The sequence below is a fragment of the Botryllus schlosseri genome, chromosome 7 (assembly GCF_051294905.1).
Source record: "Botryllus schlosseri isolate E-star chromosome 7, Bs_hap1, whole genome shotgun sequence".
Classification (NCBI taxonomy): domain Eukaryota; kingdom Metazoa; phylum Chordata; class Ascidiacea; order Stolidobranchia; family Styelidae; genus Botryllus; species Botryllus schlosseri.
Genome location: NC_137242.1, coordinates 26479705 through 26501947, shown reverse-complemented (window position 1 = coordinate 26501947; position 22243 = coordinate 26479705). Strand labels below are relative to the sequence as shown.

Sequence of the window (22243 nt, the reverse complement as noted above, 5' to 3'; positions counted from 1 at the left end):
CAGTAGTTGAAAAAAATAAAATAGAAGAAAAATTAAACGATGGTAGCAAATGATCAATGAAGCAATGTCTGGGCGAGGTAGGGCAACAGTATTAGTGTAGCGATAATAGGTGATCAAGTAGGGCTTTTTTTGAATCTATTATAGGGCAATTCACGGATATGTGGTGGTAATGCATTCCAGATGATAGGTCCCGATGTAGTCGATGGACCTCTTAGTTAAGTTGCTATTGGGTGGGGGTAAGTAGATGACGAGGATCTCGTGTAATGGGAGTGGACATTTTTAGCAGGCATGAAAAAGTCATCAAAGCATATCACATTTACCGATGTTTCGGTCAGGGATATCTAGAACTGGAACTAGAACTAGTTCTAGATATCCCTGGTTTCGGTAAATGGATTACCATGTTAAAATTGCCTCTCCACTGCCTCTCTACATACTTTACTGTCGTCTCAAACGTTTGATTAATTCGGTTGATTTATTTGCATCTCGTAGTTTGAGAAATTGTGCCCGTCAGAATAGTCAGATGGTCAGAATCAAATGTTGTTTCAAATTGCGGCAGCAAAGCTTTTCATTTTTTTTTGTATTGATTTGGTCATGTCATTGGTATGAATGACTTGAGACCGAAATTATGAATGATTTGTATCTAACTGCGCAACTGCGCAACTGCGCATAGATGACGAAGCTACAACAGCATGAGCTGTATTTTTTTTCAAATGAGCACTGAAAGTTGGAGTTCTAATCTAAAATCACAATTGTGATTCTAACTAACAACTAAGTCATTTACGTTTTGATTTTCTTCGATATTTAGAAACCGAAACGTTTCTAAATACGTTGGTTTCGACTTTCGAGGACGGGCTATTGCGCCAGCAATAAAATATTTATCAATATTGATATAGCCTACGTCACTCGATGCCTTGGCGGGCCGCACAAAATGTTGTCACGGACCGCATGCAGCCCGCGCGCTGTAATTGCTGCCTACCCCTGCGTTATCTTGTCGGTAAATGGGAAACCCTCCATTGATTGATATGGTGATATAGGCCTATTTGACCCTAGGAACAGGACCGAAACAGCACTGCGTCAAATATAAATTTGTATTTCTTCACTCGCAAATATTTTCACCCTTCGGGATGACATTTGTCTTGTGGAGTTCAGATTGCCAGGGCAGGAACATTCGACTCCTGCCATTTAGTGCCTATATGGACAATTAAACATATACGTATATATATCGAAGTTTTCGGTCAGCATAAGGGCAGAGTCCTTTTCGGACAAGGGTTTTCTCGCTGCCGATCGCTCTGGCACACTTTTCGGAGTCGCATGTTACATGGCCTAAAACTTCATGTCTTAGTGAGTCGTGGCGCAGTAATGGCCGACGCCGAAATGCTTATTTCTATAAATCACATGCATCTTTTTTCCTGGGGAATTGTACCGAATAATCAAGATATTTGACCACTTGAAATCGGGCATAGCGCGAAAACTTTTGAAAAAGTTGACTAAATTTTCAAAAAAATATTCCATAATTTATGTTAATTCACGAAATAAGTTTGCGACCCCTTCGAGCTCACCCCTCCCAAACGGGGCGGTTTGGTGTGCGGCAGTTACGGTCCTGCCTAGGAATATTTCACCACTGTTGTTGGTTTCCGTTTATGTGATATATAATTTCTCCCGGTCGTTGAGCTAACCCTGGGTGATATTCATCTCGCCTATAGGCTAGTCGAGCCTGTTTAGGCTATCTGGTAGCGATGATTGATAATCTTCAGCTTGACGTAAAATGCATTCGGCAATATTAATATACATTTCGCGGAAATAATCTTGAACTGAACTAATGACTTATCAGCAATTGCAGAATGTTGTAAATTACATCAAATGTCACCCTACTCAAAATGCTTCCGTGGCCCACTCGCTAAGAACCATAGTGTGCTACTCGTCATGTACGATGTAGGTACTTCTGCGTATTTCACATCCTCGGCGTTGCATGAATCAGATCACTTGACATCAATGAAACATTCGTATTCATGCAAACATATCGTATATCCAATATAATTTTTTTTCTTCATAAATCAAGGATGGTGTCTTGGTTGTTCACTGGCATCGTCGATAACACTCCGCGGGCGATTCGAATCTGTTTCTGTTCCCTCTGCAGCCCCCGTACACGAACTCGTCGCATTTATTCGTGGTCCTGTTGTAGGCATAACGTAGCTGGAACCCCAAACACGGACCGCGTGCACTCTTCTCAGCGCATCCAACTGCAAAATGAAATAATTACAGTAGCTATAGTCATAGCCAAAACATTGTCTGAAAATACACGGATATGGGCATTCAATGCAGCATGAATATCATAGGCTTGAAGCGCAACTTACTGCAAGTGTTCTGGCACATGGTACTCGTCAGGAATCGATTCCGATTTCCGCCCATACCGCGGTAGAGGAAGGCCTGGCACCGCCCAGACGCGATATTATACCACCATCGTATCGCAGACTCGTTAGACCGAGTTCCTTCGTCGAGAGATTCGGCGCACGGGCCTAACAATAAAAAAGCGGTATCAGTATCTGTTTATTGATAAATTGATCAGATCATAACACTACAAGACCGCGATGCAATGAAAAGATTGAAAGGTGTCGAAACGACTTGGAGTAGTCTTTGAAATCAGACACCCACCTGGACATTTTAAACATTTGATCGCTCTTGAATTAATTTTTGAATCTTTTCTAAACGTCCATCTCATATACGGGACATTTCCGTTGTCGTAGGCCAGATCTTATCAACTGGGGTTCACACTAAGCCCAAGGGATCAATGTTTTGTTTGGTTCGAAATAATGTTGTAGGCCTAAAGTTGATATTAGACAAGCCTATGTGTTTATGGGTCATACTTCTTCAATTGGATTCAGAAAATGAATATATGAAAAGCGCCCGAGCGAGTATGTTTCAAGTATTACATTTGGTCGAGAGGGCGCACACTCTCAGCAGCTAATAGGTGGTGGTTATACTTTAGGATTTGCGTGGTGGTCTTTTTGGCTAAAGAAAAATGTAAAAAGACCACCAATAGGTGCAAGTAAACCAGTTGCTCTTAACGTTGGCTTCAGCGACCCCCTGGTTTGAAGTTTCAAGGGGACGGAAACACTCAGTGGCAATATGGGGGTGCTGACGAAAAATAGCGTATCAGTGGATGCTGTATAGTAGGCTAGCTATTGTTTGGCATAGCTATAGCGCTATATATCCCGGAGTTCTTGTTGCGAATATGTCTTTGAAAAAGATTTTTCAAATTTCAAGCTTCGCGCGAAATGTATCCGACAATGTAATGTTAGCAGTACGTTTGTACAAATGCATTGGTTATTACAATAGGTGTAAAATGTTGATTAAGTGCCTCATGCGATAAGGCTTTTAGTTCGCAAAGTCTTCCTTAGCACACTTCCATTGCACTATATCCCATGCGCTTGCTTGTGAGCAAGATTTCAAATGAAGTGAACTTAATTTTTGTTGCTGATCATTCCAGTAATTCAATAAAGTATAAGTTTTTTTCTTGCGACTTCAGTAATGCTAATGGTGATCAACTTGGAAAAGCTGCGAAATTGCTAGTTGCCCAAATCTGCCTGCGAATTTACGATATTGAACTCACTTTTTTCAGGGCAATTCAGATTACACTCCTCCACGCTTCTGAAGTTATTCGCGTTACCCCCGGTTCCGCTGTACGCGAAAAACTTACACGCCCCGGCCCCCACATCATAATAAAACCTATCCTGCGTCTCGGCCTCGTTGGTACGCGTCATCATCGCCTCCCCGGCTTTCGGTAAGCTGCAAGTGTTGAGAACTTGCGTCTTGGGGCATTGCAACTCGCACTCGACTTTGGAGTCGAAATTGTTGTCGTTTCCCAGGCAGCCTCCGTAGCGGAAGGTCCGGCATTGGCCAGACACTTCGTCGTAGTGCCATTTGGTGACGTTGGATTGGCAAGGGCCGTGGTCGGCTGGGAATCTGCATAGGTCTGAAGAAATTGATGCGATTGTCAGTATTAGTTTATCGACAATTTCAAGACACTACAAGACTGCGATACAATGAAAAGATAGGAAAGCGTCGAAACGACTTGGAGCATAGTCTTTGAAATCAGACACCCAGCAGGGCTGAGGCGATGTAAAGAAGAGGCGTGTACACTGGTTGGAAAGAAATAATGGAAAACATAAAAAAAGACTAGTGAGCAAAAGTAATGGGGCATGTGGCGATAAGCGAAGTCGATATGTCAGATCGTGGTCCGATAATCTTGAGGGCCGGATAGCCGGTGAGATGCTGTTCCACACTGCAGCTCCGGCATACTTAACAGAGCGCTGCGTTTTCTTGTATTCCGTTCTGATCATATGGTTCGTCGGCGACGCGCATGTGTTGTAGGCTACTAGTGCACTTTTGATTCCGGAATGAAGTAGTCGTTACAATTTGTGGGAAGGTGGCCGGAAAGGGACTGATACATAAACTTGGCAATTTCTAGCTTCCTCACATCTTCTATGTTTAGAACACGAAGTATTTTGAGTAGCGATTAATCAGTTTCACACTCAGACGAGCCCTTGAAGTCTCGGCAATGATACTGATAATCTGATTTTGTAGGTTTTGGAGTGGGTCAACTGTATTCTTGTGGCAGTATGCCAGCAAGGAATTTCGTATTGTAACTTAATTTAAGAATCACTGATGTAGATCGACGACCTTTGTTTAGTTATCAGCTCCCAAAATCTTGCACTCTTGGTACTAAAAAAAACTAGGAACCACTGCTACGTACCTTCGAGCGGGCAACTCTGCTTGCATTGGTCCTTCGTTTTGAAGTTATTGTTATTTCCATTTTCGCCGCTGTACACGAACGGCTTGCAGCTCCAAGACCATGTGCTGAAAACCCATCTAATATCGTAATTCGGGTTCTGAGCGTTGCCGGAGAATTCCTTTTCGAGACATATGTCGTTTGCTGCGAGAATATGCGTATACCCGTTCGGTAAAATGAATGGTAAAAAGAAAATTATGTGGACAGCAGAATAGGTGTATAATTTAGGGTTGGGAGCAATGATCCAAGTACCGTAATTTTCCGAATATAGTGTGTGCGCCCCCCTCCCCCCCCCCCATGTATAATACGCAGTACGCACCCTTAAAATGGCGTGTAAATTCTGGGGAAAAAGCCTGTACGCATCCTGCATTCGCAGTACATGAATAGTTACGTTTTAGTATACGATGTCATTCTGTTTTGCGATGTCACTGTTGAACAATCATGACATAACCATCGCTAATCATTATACGCATAACGGCATTGTTTCAAAACGATAGTAGATAGCAGCCAAAGCCTGCGAGGTCCGCGACGCGATAGTTCAGGCCAGCGACGACATCTTGCGCACGAGGCCTATTATAGATGCGATTGCTCAGGTAAACGATTATGTCGTGCGCACCAGGCCTGTTGGAGATGCGACTACAGTGTTTAGGCCAGCGGTTACATCTTGCGCACATGGCGTGTTGTTAATGCGATTGTTCAGGTATAGAAATTAAACATGGAACGGCAACGACCGATTTTGCATCTTCGTTCCGCTTCGCCGAGGCTGGAGTGGAGAATTGTTTTGCGTAAGCGACTGTAGGATATCTGGTAATCCAAAAGCTATCTTTCCGAGCGCAGAAATTACTGAATTTGGTCTTGATCGAAAGCTACTGTTGCACCGATTCCAAAAATATAAATTAAAATATTGATCAGGCACTGATCCACCTAGAATATGTCCTACAAATCTGAAATATCGCCATTGTTCAGAACAATCGGGTAACCGCAGCACAATGGCCATAACAATGACCCGTTGCGACTCTCCGATTGTTCGAACAATGCCGATATTTCAGACTTGGAGGACGGATTCTAGGTGGATCAGTGCCTGATCATTATTTTAATTTATATTTTCGGAATCGGTGCAACAGTAGCTTTCGATCAAGACCAGATTCAGTAATTTCTGCGCTCGGAAAGATAGCTTTTGGATTGCCAGAAATCCTACAGTCGCTTACGCAAAACAATTCTCCACTCCAGCCTCGGCGAAGCGGAACGAAGCTGCAAAATCGGTCGTTGCCGTTCCATGTTTAATTTCTATAGATCAGGTCTGTCGTCGACGCGATAAATTAGCGAGCATTGCCGCGTGCGCGTGCAGCATCATCCAATGACGTAATTTCGCTCGCGTACAAACGGCAATCCAACTCGGCAGGAGATCGCCTGCTGTTCTACAGCGCAGACGCTAATTGACAACACGCTTCTCTCTAATTGGCAGCGCGTAACACTGACAATACGAATTACGGTGCATGATGGCTGAATGTGATGCGCGATTAAAACATACACGAAGAAATGGTGATTTCAAGTTACGTTTCGAGGGAGATTTTTTTCAAGGCTTGTTGTACCCATGCATAATACGCACCCTCGATTTTATGGCCAAAAAATCGGTAAAATTTTGCGCATTTACTTGAACCTAATATTAACTCTAAGGATTCGAGACGAGTAGTGAGTAATGCTTTTTTTTTTCGAGTACTGAAATTATACTCCCATTGCCACTAAACGGTGGCAATGTATCAACGAGAATTATTGGTTCGATACTATTTTCCACAGTGGATGACTTGGAATCTCTGTTATTCATATCACATCATGCGAGACGTAGTGCAAAGCTTCACACGTTAGTGGAATGACATCTGTCTAGTCGTGACCAACCAAGAGCACTGTCACAATGTTCAATGAAATAGAGATGGTCGAAAATATCGAAATTGTCTTTGTGGTCGCATAAAAGCTACACATTTGAATTTTACACACCATTTAAGCATTAAGTGTTAATCGAATACCCCACTGGACTCGAAGGCAAATTCTTGATTCAGAATGGAGTGCTCGTATCATTGTGATCACCTCTACTCATGATATTACAGAAACGTGAATAAAAGTCTAAGAAATCAGTAATTATGTTAAGCACTCGATTTTTACGATTGTTGATATACGATGTTCTTTTGAATTCTCTATACTAGTTGCTGACGATTACCCCTGACGAGTGTCAGCCGAAAATATTCGGGTTCATTTCAAGATGAATATACTATTCAATTGTATATCGAAGTTCTGTACCTCCAAGAAGCTGTTCTATTTTTATTGTGTAGCCTATTATGAGCCATCCCCTAGATTTGGCAGGTCTTAGCCGCGACTAAGTATTCGATATTGGGTCAAATTTCTCGTGGTTTATTCTAAGATCGTTTGCAAATGTCCGACTGCCAGTGAAGAGCGTAATGCAGATTTGTTTACAATCGTTTTCTGACTTCATCGAGATTCGGGAAAAAGTTACGTTGCCAAATCAAACACTTCCCGTGACAACACTTCTGTTCACGTTCTGTTGCGTTGTTGTGTTGAGTATTTAGGACTTTCTCCGAGCGTAATGCAATCAAACATTGTATATTCTTTCTGACAGCATTTCTTGCAACAAGTTATCACAAGGGCAAGTTTTTATTGCACCTAAATCGGGCGAAAGTTCCACTTCATTCAGGGCATCTGGTTGTTTCGTTTCTTTCGTCGCTTTTCAATCGATCATGAATACAGTTTGTGTTTGAAACCTACATGCCAGCATTTCGCTGTCAGCTCCAGCAGAGCTGTAAAATTTGGTACTTTCCCATTTCACGGACGGCCTGGCGAGACCACCGAAAATTACATGTTTGCCGGTACGCAGCAAAAAATTAACGCAATGTGGAAATAATTTTCCGCAAAAATCCGAACAGCAAAGCGATAACCCATAAAACAAGGCAAATACCACGTCCAATCCCCCCGGTGTGCAAACTTGACCCAAGGCATTGCAGCAAAACTCAGTATCGGCGATTTTAACAGAATCAATAGCCTGGAAAGGTGACCCAGTGAAAATGTAATTATCAGCGGTTTAGCTTGGGCGTCCGTCAAAGGGAAAAGGACCTCAAATTCAAACAACTTTGAATCAATCAAGCGATATATTTATATATAGTTGAGGCACTGCAGTGATTCGCTGTGATTTTTGAACTTCTAGCCTGCAAGCCATTGCTTCATAGATAACATTAAGGTGCAGTTAATCCATCACATAGCTCTTTGTTGAGCAAACCAAAGAGAGAAAGCTCCTAGAAATAGTTTCACAGCATGTTTTTTAAATCACGCCTCTACATTTTGCGCAATACGTGATATAAGTTGCAGTAAAAACTGACATGAAAAAACACTAAAAGTTGCAAAAAGTTGCAATATAAAACTTCTTCAAACAGCTTAAAACACCATATTACATGCATTCTGAGTATTTAGGAAGCTCCCGGAAGCTGTAAAAAAAGTGGCACAAGATGCAAAAACCTGCCCTAGTTATCACTTAGACTGGGCGATAATTTCTGGCATTCCCAAAACGCTACAGGAAAACTGTATAGTACGTAACGAGCCAATCTTGCTGTACAGACATTTTTCAATCTCGTGCTCATGAGACTGAACTCTTGATTTGATATAAGCTGAGCTTGATTTCGATTCCAAGTTATCGCGATTTCAGTAATTCTAATTCGAACCTAGCTTGGAAAAGCTGTGGAGCTATAATTATAATTCAAATTATTCATAATAATAATAATTCAAAATAAACTGTGTACCGAACATTTTCATTCTACTCTAATTTGGAAAAAGTTGTGTCACTATAATTCTAATTCTTATCTAATTTGGAAAAAGCTGTGTAGCTATAATTCTAGTTCTAGTCTAATTCGAAATAAACTGTTTATCTATAATCGTAATTCTAATCAAACTTGAAAAAGCGTGTACCTACAATTCTAATTTTAACATAATTTGCAAAAAGCTGTGTAGCTATAGGGTTACCATACACGTCCTCTTTTAAGAAGATTTGTCCTCTTTTATGACTTTTTTGAAAGTGTCCCCGGGGGACGACCAAATGTCCTCTTTTTTGAGATCTTTGGTTGAATATAGGATCAAATTCGACTGAGATACAGTGAATCAGCACTGAAGTAACGTTCGGGTCGGTATTTCGGGAGCTGGGTTGGAAAGTTTGAAGTATTTTTCAGTGAACCGACCACGAAGTGTGTAAAATTTACCATTTTCTCAGGATTTTCCTCCGGTTTTGCTAGTCTCAAAATTTTGAAAAAGTGTCCTCTTTTCAGATTTCCAAAAGATGGTAACCCTATGTGTAGCTATAATTGTAAACATAGTCTAATTCGAAATAGACTGTGCACTGTGCAGGTATCATTCTAAATTGGGAAATCTGAAAATATTCTAACTGTCCTCCAACAGCTACTTACCATCTGGGCAAGACCGTCGGCATTCTTCAATGCTGTCAAAGTTGTTGGCGTTCGGCTCACAACCTCCAAACGTGAAAGGCTGACATTTGCCGGCATCCTTATTGAAGAAATAAGCGGTCTTCGCGGCCTCGCACGGGCCGACCTTTTTCGGCAGACTGCAAACTACAATTGAGAAGGATAATTGAAGACAGATTCAATCTTCTGTACGAAATTGGGGTGGAACCATCGGAAATAGTGGAGCTATTTGAGATTACTTTGCGATCGGCATCTGTGCAATCCACCCTTAATTGTGCAAAATAAATCCGAGCCATTGATCTCGTAACTATATGAATTGCCGATTTGGCAACCAGATATTTATAGATAATTCGAGTTGTCGCATCAGACCAGAGGTGGTCAGTAACGAAGTACTTCTACTTTTTGAAAGTACTCAAGTAGTTTTCCTCTACTTCTGGTACTTACTCAAGTAGATCTGATTTTATCTACTTCTACTTCGTAATATTTTGTGATCTACTTACCTATTTTTCGCTGTTTTCAGTTTGTCAAGTAGAAGTAGTTTAATCCCCAATACGAAAGATAGCCTGAGGAATTTCGGGGCTGTTTTCACGGAGTACCAACATTTAATATTCATAAAAGTCAAGTAAAGCCCAGTAATTTTGTTGCGCTTAGCGCACAGTAGTTCTGGAGTGACAAATATGTTTTCAGGAAAGTAACAGTGAATATAATTTAGGTACCGGATTGCTTGGTTTCGCTCACACCGCATTGTCGCCCAAATCAAATATTTCATCACAGTAAATATGGCCCACCATAACGTTTGAAACTACCGTTTTGTAATCTAGCAATTACCAATCATATCGTAATCTAGCAGCTCATTACATGTCTTGCTAATCTGGAAAATCCAGCTTTTTTAACGTTACACCTGTTTTACCAGATCACCTTTGAATCTTTATGGACAAAAGACATGAAGAATAGTTTTCGCTTTTTAGAAGTAGTTTTTGTATTTCACTTTCAATTGCGAGTATCATACTTTGAGCTCTAATTACTTGCAGTTCTTTTGTCTGCAGAACATACATGTTGAAGCATAGAAGCAAGTGTAGTAATGCCTCTATTTTCCGAAAATAAAGCTACACTAAATATAACTTTTACGTTAGACAATATTTGTTATTAACGTATACCACTATCGAAAAGTGATGAAACCGTATCCGATAAAACTTCTACGTGTTGCTCTTCGCCTAAACTGGGGGCCTTATAATGTGGGGTAGGGCGCCATGCCACGATACTCTCTAAAACGGGGTCTTCTAGTAAACAAAGGGTTAGTATCACATTTTCATATCAATAATATAATTTGCATCCCATTATGCGAAAAAATGCTTATTCTGTCGAAAATTCATACCTCCTGGGATGCATCAATACGAATCAAGCTCTCTGCATCTTCCGCATAGCTCAATTCGCAGCTTTTGACAGTCCATGCGAACGAATTAAGACTGTTTTCAAAACTACTTATTTACTTGAGTAGATTTAAAGTCAGTCAATTCTACTTCTACTTCAAGTAGTTTTAGGTGGCTAATTGAAAAAGTACTTATACTCGTACTTGAGCAGATTTTTTTCGTGGCTACTTCTAATTCTACTTGAGTAGCTTTCATGACTACTTTGACCACCTCTGCATCAGACTAATTAGTGCGAAATACCGGTATTTAATTCGAATCTAATTTGTGAAATGTTTCTACGCTCTAATTTTAATTCCGATCTAGTTTTCCTGATAATGCTATATAGGAGAACTGAATCGTGCGGTACAAGACAACGCATTTACTATAGTTCTTACGAGAATGATTTCTTATTTGTTTTGTTGTATTCCTTTATGATTCGGAAATCGATTCAATTTCCAAGTTTGTTTGTGAATACAATACTTCCAATTCTATATTAGAACCCTCGAAATCGTCGTCGGTCCAACAGTTATCTCACGTAGTTTAGATCATTGTTCGGGAATGGATGCTCTGGTGATGATGAACACCGACCGTAAAATTGATGCATTAAGAGGTAGTCTTGGTTTAAGACATTTTGGTCCGTCTATCACCGGGGTCCGAAGACCTTTCGTCAAAGGAGCCATATGTATCCTATATTTTCAATTGTCATGGCCGAAAAAACATGTTTTAAATAAGGGTCATGTTTTAAACATGTTTGTTTTAAATTGATTTGTTTTTTAGTTCCCGCGATCGGTTGCTATTTATTCGCCCAGTTGATACGATGATTTCACACACAAAGGCGATGCAAACATACCCTAAACTACTTTCCACTCTACGTAATCGAAAGAAGGAATCTTGAAAAGCTCAAACTAATTCTAGCTCTCCAAGTTTGATCAATTGATCATACCGTTTCGGCATTTTCTCTGGCAGTCCGCCAGATTTTCGAATCTGTTGTTATTACCCCCGCAGCCCCTGTACAGGAACGGTCTGCAAACCGCTTCTCCTGAGTCGTAATAGTAACTCGGGGTAAATTTACATTCGCACCCGGCCTGGCACGAGCCTTCTTCCATCTCTTCGAAACAAGCTGAAAGGGAAACAGTACGATTGAAATGAGGCCATCAGTGCCTAATCAGTATCAGGTTAATGATATTTTCATCATTTCAAAACCCCACAAGACTGCGACATAATATGATAGGAAGGTGTTGCAACGACTTGGAGTAGTCTCTGAATTCTGACACCAACTCGGGCCTAGACGATGTAAATAACAGTCATGCGCACTGGATAAAAAGAAATAAGAGTGCCATAAAACGACTAGTGATGAGGCGTGTGTCGATAGACGAAGGTAATATGTCAGATCGAGGTTAATCGACACTAGATCCCTTCATTGTGTTAAATTAATCTGATCGTTAGGTTATGGCACGATAAACAGTACTTGGTTCGTTTTAATACAATATGAGTGACTATGATGAAACAAAGTCGATCCAACCATTCATAGGCGCCGAGTTACGGGGTGGCGGCCACCCCATATAGTAGGATTAAACGCCCGCCATCTGCGATTTTAAATCATCAGCTCTGTCAATTAGCGAGTTCGTGGTAGCGCGTAAATACCAACTATTTACCATTAACCATTACGCGCGCGAATAATTGAATACGCAGCTTCGTCGGCGACGACGAACTAGTGCTTAAAACACTCCAATAAATTGTAATCAGTGATTACTGATTAATCGTAATCAGACAATCGAATCAGCCTCGTTTACGACGTCGATTTCGACACGCTTGCGCTGAGAAACACCATCTTCTCTCTCGACCAGACGAGCGAATTCACGTTCTCCTTCTTTTAATGAAATTGTATTTGTGAATTGTGACCATATTCGTTTGCAAAATAATTCTTGAGTTAGTTCCGTGATAGTCTCTTTAATTGGAGGCTTGGAGCGCGAAATAGGACAGTGTGTTTGTGCATGCCTACGAATTGAAAGTCATTCATGCGCAAAGTGCGCATCTTCATTACTCTAACAAGGCTTTGGGAAATGCAACAATGCAGCTCAAACGTCGTTATAATGTACAAACAATTGTCGCGATGTCAGACTTGGAACCCCATTGTGCTCTACGCAAGTTGAGGAATTACTGATTAGATGCGCGCTTTCTCGTTTGCTATCATCTGTAGGCTACTAATTCTTGTCTGCTTTATACACTCGTATTCCCTCGGCGTCACTTGTCACTGTTTGATTTGCTATTAATGCTGCGCATTGTGCAGTGAGCGGCGTGGAATTACGTTGTCAAATATTGATGCAACACGAGGTTCTCGGTGGAGCAAATTTTGAATTTATTCGATTAGTTTGAACGGGAACCTTCTATGTTCCAATAAACTTCGTTGCTGGGCGGACTGTATCGAGCGCAACCATATCGCGGATCGAATTTCAAATCTTTGGGATATGTATTTCTATTGATAAGGTCGGGGCATGCGCCCATATTGCTCTCACTGCAATAACACGTGGATAATTAAAAGCGCACCATTTTACGATCAAATTCGACTGGCTGATCGGGGCCTGCGTAGACTGTAGGCCCCGGGCTGATATATCTTGCGCGTTGTCGGCATTAAAACTCCAGGTGCGTAGCCAATGACTTTCTCATTTATAACTAGAAATCCCGTCCTTTTGAAATGCCAATTCACTAATTCGTATTATCGATGCTGCGTGCTGCAAATTAGCGAGAATCATTAATTTGTATGCGAAATGGATCATCGATATCTCATGTGCACTATCGGCGGTGGTTTGATTTAGCGCTTCCGCATGCAGGCCTGCTACCGTCCGCAGGAACACTTTCACCAAACAGTAACCAACTCTGAGTGTAATATTGTTTGTTTTTATGTATCTTTTTGATTAAAACTTATGACCACGTCTGAACAAATTGCGCTCGTTGCCATTGCCGAATCTGGGTATTTAGGTATGACTAGCGGTCTAGCCAGGGTTGCAATGACTCGAGTCATGACTCGACTCGAGTCAGACTCGAGTCGCGATTTTTTGGTGACTCGACTTGACTCGGGTCATTTTCTTAAAAATGAAAAATGACTCGACTCGAGTCAATTTGTGTATTGACTCGACTTGTACTCGAGTCATTGCGTATGACTCGGACCAAGTCATATGACTCGAGACTGAGTCCAGCAAGACAGGCATTTCATTGTAATTTCGAAGAATAGTAAAGTTATCACACTATTGTTATTTCGTCTATCAGTACTGGTACTTGAAATGCTACCAAAAATTGTTAAAACTGAGAAAAATCAGTATATTATGAATGCGAAGCTATCGATATCACCGAGCAAAGCTGTAAAAAGTGGGTTTCACATGACATTGCCTCGAAACTGATCAGTCAACACAATGACTTGGACTCGGACTCGAGTCAAAACACTATGACTCGGACTCGACACTCTACTCCGTGACTTGGAATCGGACTTGACTCGGTGGTGAAATGAAAATGACTCGACTTGACTCGATAGTCAAAACTATAAAAGTGAGATTGACTTGTGACTCGGAACCTCATGACTTGGTTACAACCCTGGGTCTAGCGCACCCTGTAATTGTAATTATTGCAGGTTTGCGGTATGTCTGCAATTTCGTTATCAGCGCAGCCTTGCCGCCCGTTTGTACAGTCCGACAAAATTGATCACTACTATGTACTTCGCACAGCGTACTGATGCTGATTTCAGTAAACTAACGATCCTTATTAGATGTACAAATTCGACCTCATCGTTGGAAACGCACCCTGTAATTGTAATTATTGCAGGTTTGCGGCATGTCTGCAATTTCGTTATCAGCGCAGCCTTGCCGCCCGTTTGTACAGTCCGACAAAATTGATCACTACTATGTACTTCGCACAGCGTACTGATGCTGATTTCAGCAAACTAACGATCCTTATTAGATGTACAAATTCGACCTCATCGTTGGAAACGCACCCTGTAATTGTAATTATTGCAGGTTTGCGGCATGTCTGCAATTTCGTTATCAGCGCAGCCTTGCCGCCCGTTTGTACAGTCCGACAAAATTGATCACTACTGTGTACTTCGCACAGCGTACTGATGCTGATTTCAGCAAACTAACGATCCTTATTAGATGTACAAATTCGACCTCATCGTTAGAAACGCAGATTTCATCGCGCGCTCTGAGAGACACCATCTCCTATCGCGATTTGACGGCCCAATATACGTTCACCTTCTACACATTAAAGTGCATTATTTGCATGGATGAGGGCCGCAAGCCGCGTTTAGAATATTTTGTGAACCATTTTTGTGATAAATATTCTCGGAGCGCAAAGTTGAACGGTGTTTTATTGTGCGTGACTGCTAGTTGGAATTTATTCCAGTGCCCATAATATTAATCCAATTATGCTTTGCGAACGTAAATCGGGAAATGCAGCAATGCAGTCAAAATCGATGTTTTAATCAGCAACCAATTGTCGCGATGGGAGCTACTCAATACTAAGTAATTACTAGGGCAAGTTTTTGCAACTTTTTTTTACAGCTTCCGGCAGCTTCCTAAATACTCGTAAGATATATAAAATGCTGTTTTAAGCTGTTTGAAGGAATCTTATGGTGCAACTTTTTGCAACTTTTGTCCATTTTTTCATGCAACTTTTTGCAACATTTTGCAACTTTCTCGATTTTTCATGAAAGTATTTTCGATTTCGGTGAAATACACGACCAAATTCGACTGAAACACCGTAAATCAGCACCGAAGTAATGCTTTTACATGTATTTCGGGAGCTGAGCCGGAAAATTGACCTTTTTTTTAGTCAACCTAGCAAAATGTGGTCAAAATGCAACTTCTGCAACTTTGTTCAAATTAAAAAAATAAATGCAACTTTCTCAGGTTTTTAGTGCAACAACAACTTGCCCTAGTAATTACTGATTGGCCGCGCGCGTTTGTAATCATCATTCTTGTCTGTTTTTTCGTGTTCCAGAATTGTCGCGCCGTGTTACTGCTCAGTCCAGCCACGAACGATGAGTGCGCGGCAATCAATGACCTAATTTCGTAATCATCTCAGCCGGAGATCGCGTTGCATTGTGCGATGCGATATGCGTGCACAGACGAATCTCGCTAATTTGTCGCGGCCCCGCGTAACACTGATAATACGACTTGTTGAATTGCAACTGAATATTAGCGTCGGAATGGTCATTTCAAAAGGACGGGATTTTTTGTTTCAAAAGGAGGGGGTTTCAACGCCCCCTGGCTACGCGCCTGCCGCCACCCCATGCAAAAATAACAGCCGGCGCCTATTTATCCATTAACAATCGACAATGTACTCATATAAGGCCGCGTCTGCCTTGTATTTTGCTTCCGTAAAATAGCGTCTGTCTAAAACGGAATGACATGGGAAGGTTTTCTGCATATAGCTGAAAGCTTTTCGCTTCTCAGTTCGTACTGCTTCGTGGAGTACGTTTATCCGGTGAAAACAGCCTTTCAGCCCTCGACGAATTACTGTATTATTTTAACCTATATGTGTGTTTTACTCTACAATATAGAAAATACTAATTCTTGAATGGTTTGGTATCGAAACAGTACGATTCAATACAACTTGAAAGTATAACTAACGCGCGTTTTATGTGAGCAGTGCTGATTTCTGCCGTACAGCGAAGCTGCAAACATAGCAGATTAGCGGCATTTTCAATGATTTAGAACCAATTGATTTTCCGCTGAATTCGGAGCGGAGCGAAACTTTCCGCGCAGTCGACTGTACTGTACGACGTACGTGCGGTACAGATAATACATGGAGTTCGGGTCTCAATACAAAACTATAACATACCGCCAAAGTCCGTAAATATAGAAGCATTGAACGGTCAATTTGATACCCAACTACTGATCAATTAAAATGAAAAACATATAATGTAGATTGTAGATTAGGAACCTATAAATCAGGGGTGTCAAACTCAATTCATGCCAAAATGATACGTTCAAATTCATTGCTACGTTTTACAGTGCAATGTTTCATTATTAACAAGCCTGTACATTGTACACTGTACATCAGTGGTTCTTAACATCGCCTCCAGCGCCCCCCGAGGGGCGCTGGCGATTTTGAAGGGGGCGGAAACGCTCGGGGGGCGATATGGGGGTGCTGAAGAAAAATGCTTTAGATGATGTGGTAGTAGGATATATTCTTAATGAGTATTCCGAACAAATTAACATTCCACAAAACATGTCAAGCCCCGAAATTTTTGGTCGCGCTACGCGACGTTTCCTGTTTACCTATATGTAGTGGGTTATTATAATTCATATACAACGAATTGCGCGCACTTTAGAACACCAATTTCCCGTTACTTAAAACACTGCCGTCACACTTGCTAGGGTTATTTTCAACAAAATGTTTCAAATTAGGTAATATATCCCTCAGCGCACAGCGAGTGAACATCGAAGAAGGAGGCACTGTATATCACTTTTGATTGAGAGTGAAAACCCTTGTACATAAAATTAGTTTTGACGCTTTGTGCGCGAAATGAATAACTAAATATACTTGTATTTGAGAGCTATAAAATCAAATCGTCAGAATATTTCGTCATCGTATCAAAAAGGATGATACTATCTCGTGTTGTGGCCCACAATCTCACATGAACGTTATATAAGCTAAGTTGATTTGTTTGGAATACATTCATGGTAAAATTAATAACTGGGTACTGTAGTAAATTCAATGTGAGCAGATATATGCATCCAATTCTCAGTTGACTTACTTATAGTTACACAAAGCACTAAGACAAAATCCAATACAACCTTGATTTGAACCTGAATATGCCACAGACAATTATTATATGGTTTATTATAGTCGAATGGTCCTCGAGCGCGATTAAAGCGCGAAATACTTCCAATACCAAAGTCCCAAAAAGACCGACTGAACTTTGACCTCTTGCCAAGACCGAAACTGCTGCAACCCAAATCCCCAATCGGTTAGCTCGGAGGATGCCCTAAATTATTTCGGTGAATGAACATAAATTAAACATCATGTTTTTACGACTCCCCACGATGCACGTAGACATATTAAGTTCCGGTGAATATGGGACTCCGAGAAATATGTCAAAAAGATCGTCAGCGAGAAAACCTTAGCTGAAGAGGATTGCCCTTGTGTTGAGCGTGAACTTCGATACATATATAAGTCTAATCGTCCGTAGGTGCTTAAATCGCTCGTGCCGCATTATCATGTCGTCGCAATCTGCACCCCCAGGGACAAATGACAGTCCTTACAATATGTGGAGGGGGGCGCTGGAGGAAAAAAGGTTAAGAACACTGCTGTACATGTACAATTGTACAGTGTACCTGTACAGTTTTCATAATACTACGGATCACGGGGACTCCATTCTAGCAATGTTATTCAATATTCACAAACAGAGGAATTGACATAAGTACATTGATTTGTCGACTACATTTATAATTCCCTTAAACAGTGGCTGTAATATACGGTGTCATGACGATTTGGGTTGGCATAACTCTACGAATTTCTGTACTACACATCGGGTACGTTAAAGAAATTCATAGAAATATGAATGTGCTTTGAAAGAATCACATTTGATGGATATATAACCAAATGGCTTGTGAGGCTGGAGAGACTTTGAGTAAGATGTTATATAGCATGGACACGAATGTTTGTTTGGTATTCCTTGAGCAATGCGTTGCTCACGTACAGCGCTTTCGTCATTTTCAATTCACTACCGAGTCAAATCCGAGTCCAAGTCAGCGAACAGAGGGTCGAGTCATTGTGTTGACTGCTCAGTTTCCAGTTCAGGTCTTGTTAAATCCACTTTTTATAACTCTGATTGCTGATATCGAATGGATCGCATTTATAATATACTAGTTTTCCTTGCTTTTAGCAGTTTCTGGTCGCATTTTCAAGTACTAGTACCAATAGACGAAATCCCAAAAGTGAGTTGAGTTTACTTTACTATCCTTCGAAATAACAATGAAATGTCGGTCTAGGCCGTCTGAGTCTCGAGTCACATGACTTGGTTCGAGTCATGCGCAATGACTCGAGTTCAAGTCGAGTCAATACACAGATTGACTCGAGTCGAATCGAGTCATTTCCGAATTTTGAGAAAATGACTCGAGTCAAGTCGAGTCATCAGAAAATCGTGACTCGAGTCATTACAATCCTGGTGAACATGCCTTGATAAATTATTCCTTTGTGAGTATTTCTTAATAAAAATCTCTAATTTTTTATAGACAAGTGCTTAATAGCAAAATATTTTTTACATTTTCTCAGCATTGCTCCGCGGGCCGGATGAAATGTTTGACACCACTTCCGTAAACAGTTGCACAATCAGGGCCGTGCCGACTTGCGCTGTGGCCCAGCAGCGTACCATATCGATATTGGGTTCGCTGAAAACACGGATTTCCGTCCAATATAAGTCTACGTATTCGGGGTCAATAGCTACAAATGGACAAGAACGCCGCATGCGTCCGCGACTTGAAAGTGTCACCCGGGCACTCTTTTGTTGGAGTTCGTAATAGGGCGAAGCGGATCGACAAATTTTCTGGTCCTACTCCGATCCTGTTCTTTAAAGCTCTAATCCGACTCCGGTCAGACTCCTAGGCCGTATTCTAGAAATGACCGTGATCCGGTGCGAAAAAATCCGATAATATAATGATTATCTACTCACATGATGGTATCGAATATTGATTGCAACAATGGAAACATGAAATTAAAAACTCAAAGACCAAACCCAACCCTTATCTGAAGTAATTATGCCAACTTGGACTTAACATGTGGTTTATTTCCATGAACGTCTCGCTTGCCGTATCAGAAAAAGTACCGATCCGGCTCCGTTCAAAAATCCAGCCGGATATCCAATCCGGCTCCAGTCCATGCTCCGCCCTAGTTCCTATGTCAGTGGTTCTCAACCTTTTTTTCGCGGACCCCTTTGAACAATTACGGACCACGCGAACCCCGCAAGTTTTAATTCAAATTTACCTCAATTATCAGGCAACCGTTATCGGTTTTGAACACAGTAACTGTAGGTTAGTGATATCAATCAGCAACAAAATGCCCTTTCTTGAAAATAACACCACACTATTTTATGTAGAAATTGGGAAGACTTGCGTTATTTCAAAGCGAATGCTGTAGCTACATTTCTTGAAATACGCTGTCGTATCTTGAAAATCCGCACCGTCGTGTCATTTACACAAACATAGGCGGTGCAAAATGTAATAGTAACGCGTAAAGCTTCCAAAGACACCTTTGCGTAAGATTTCAACATATATATGGCACCAAAATTGAAAAACATATTTTTAATAAACATAAAACGTCCAGTCAAGTCATTTCTATCTATAGCAGCTCATCTTGAAGTTATTCTGGAACAGCTGTTATGTATATCATAGGAGAAAATGAATTTTTGCAAACAAATTTTTTCCAAAACCACAACAAAACATCTCTTAACAGCAATATGTTTGTATCAATGGGCAATTGGAAATTTGGCAATTAAAATGAGTTTTCACAGTAGACTATTTTATCTCAGACGGTCATTCTGTTCATGTGAGTCCTGAAGTTTCAGCAGTTATATGAAGCGATACTTCCTCGTGATTTCTATAATTAAAAATATACCAATTAGGTTATAACCAATGTCCTATATATATTACCATTTCTATCCAAACCCTCTCTAGTCGTGTATTGCTAATGCTATAGTAACTTATCACTGTATCAGTTATCACTGTATTTTGACTTGGAATCAATGTCAATTGCCAAACTCTTGTATGTTTGCAATGTTATTATTATTCTCGCCACATTTGAAATACGGCGTCAAAGTTAATGTCAATGTGTTATCGTTTCGTCGCTGTGACGACAAAATCGACATTCAGCGCGAACTGAAGCGTATTTCTCAACAATATTGCACTGTAGTTTCGGTCGGTACTATTGTGCTATGCTATTATGTACGTTGCGTTGCTGCAAAAGTGAATACGGTGTTAAATTATGGCAGTATATTGAGTTAATTTCAAAGGGCGTTTGATGCTTGTCCATTCCAAGTTATCATTTTTTTAGTTTTTATTACGTGTGTAATGTGTATGTTGTGTATGCTTCCTCTTTACATCGCCTAAGCCCGGGTGGGTGTCTGATCTCACAGACTACTCCAGTTCGTTTCGACACCTCCCTATCTTTTCATTGTATCGCAATCTCGTGGTGTATTGATCTAATAAAATTGTTAATAATAATAAACTGAACTTGAATTTCAATCTCATAGTGACGCCAACAACATCAATCCTAGATCTACAAATGCCCCTATATTCCCATTGCCTTATAGATACCCTAAAAGTTATAGTAGCATAGGTCAAACTAAACTAGTACAATTCGTTATCGCGGCATGTAGGCAGAAAACGTAATGAATGTTAATATCAACTTACCGCTGGGCTTCACTTTGTTGAAAATACACGTCGCCGGGTTGAACAGCAAGGCTGATAAAGCTAATGCGCCCAACATGATGGGCTGCTTCTGCGACATCACGACCAGCTAAGGATGGAGGCCTGCGACAAGCGTCAAGTTCTAAGTATTTAATAACAAGACGCCCTTGACTAGAAATGCATTGAAACTGAGATTATTGATGACTGAAAACTTTAAAGGGTTCCCTAATAATAGATGCGAGATCATGTTAAGCCATCATACGGAAAAATAGCCTGAGGCGTTTCAATAAGCCAAATCAATTTCTCACCAAAGGCGACCTTAAATCGAATCTCATTATGACGAATGACTGCGATACGCGTACGAGAGACCATACGTAACTATCAACTACAATTACAACTTCCCTAGGCACTTGCCGGAAATCGTCACACACGGACACTCCGCACGGTACTGGTCCGGCCAAACCAAAACAAACGATGACGTCTTGATATACGATATTGGTGATGCTAAGATTAGCAACCTTCGCAGCGAGCAAGCGTGATCGAGTGCTGGAATGGTATTTGGCTACAGGCTACAGCGAATTCGGTATTATAGGCTACATGGGACAATAATCATTACGGTCGAAGACAAACTGTGCCTCGTAGGTGTCATCTCATAGTAGCCTTACTCGGGAAAAGCCGAGTTCGATTTTCAACTACAAACATCTCAGTTCCATTCATCCTCTCTATTTGAGCTTTCCGGAATCTGATTAGTATTTCAGTATCTGCAAAAACTTGGACATTGAATTGAATTAAAACACAAATCAAGGTATGTTCATATCAGATCAGAGTTCACACCGGGATTAGATTAGACTTAAATTGAGAGCACGGAAAATTTTTACAAAATAGATCATAATTAAACTATGTATTTCGCAGAAAGCAGTTCATTAATAGGCCTACTATATTGTCCTGGTTCTGATTAATGACTAACAGTACAGTTTTCAAGGATTGCTGCGAAGTAGGCCTATACTTCAATGATACTAACTAAAACATTGTCCTTGTGAACCCTGCAATCCTCAATGGCTCATTTTCTAAGCTAGTAAGCGAATCGTTGCACCCAACACCCTGCAGTAGCGTTTCTATGACCCTAAACTCATTCGCATTAGACGCTACGTGATGTTCGACTGGTGTACC

General features: G+C 40.9%; 1 protein-coding gene across 1 annotated transcript; it reads right to left on the bottom strand.

Moving 5' to 3' along the window:
* Positions 1–1983: 1983 nt before the first annotated feature.
* Positions 1984–21295, bottom strand: LOC145443839 (actinia tenebrosa protease inhibitors-like). Its single transcript, XM_080321798.1, has 7 exons — positions 21077–21295; positions 11617–11793; positions 9250–9411; positions 4754–4933; positions 3611–3973; positions 2355–2516; positions 1984–2240 (listed from the first exon to the last, which is right to left on the bottom strand). The coding sequence occupies exons 1-7, from the start codon at positions 21171–21173 to the stop codon at positions 2077–2079; spliced, it is 1305 nt and encodes a 434-aa protein (XP_080177924.1). The 5' UTR covers positions 21174–21295; the 3' UTR covers positions 1984–2076.
* Between the last annotated feature and the right edge of the window lie 948 nt (positions 21296–22243).

Bases quoted from the DNA above. Each gene is read 5' to 3' on its own strand.
- LOC145443839 (XM_080321798.1), bottom strand. From the start codon at position 21,173: ATGTCGCAGAAGCAGCCCATCATGTTGGGCGCATTAGCTTTATCAGCC. The intron at 11,794-21,076 runs GTAAGTTGATAT...TTTCCCTTTCAG, and splicing joins CAACAAAGTGAAGCCCAGCG to CTTGTTTCGAAGAGATGGAA. The intron at 2,241-2,354 runs GTAAGTTGCGCT...TTCATTTTGCAG, and splicing joins CATGTGCCAGAACACTTGCA to TTGGATGCGCTGAGAAGAGT.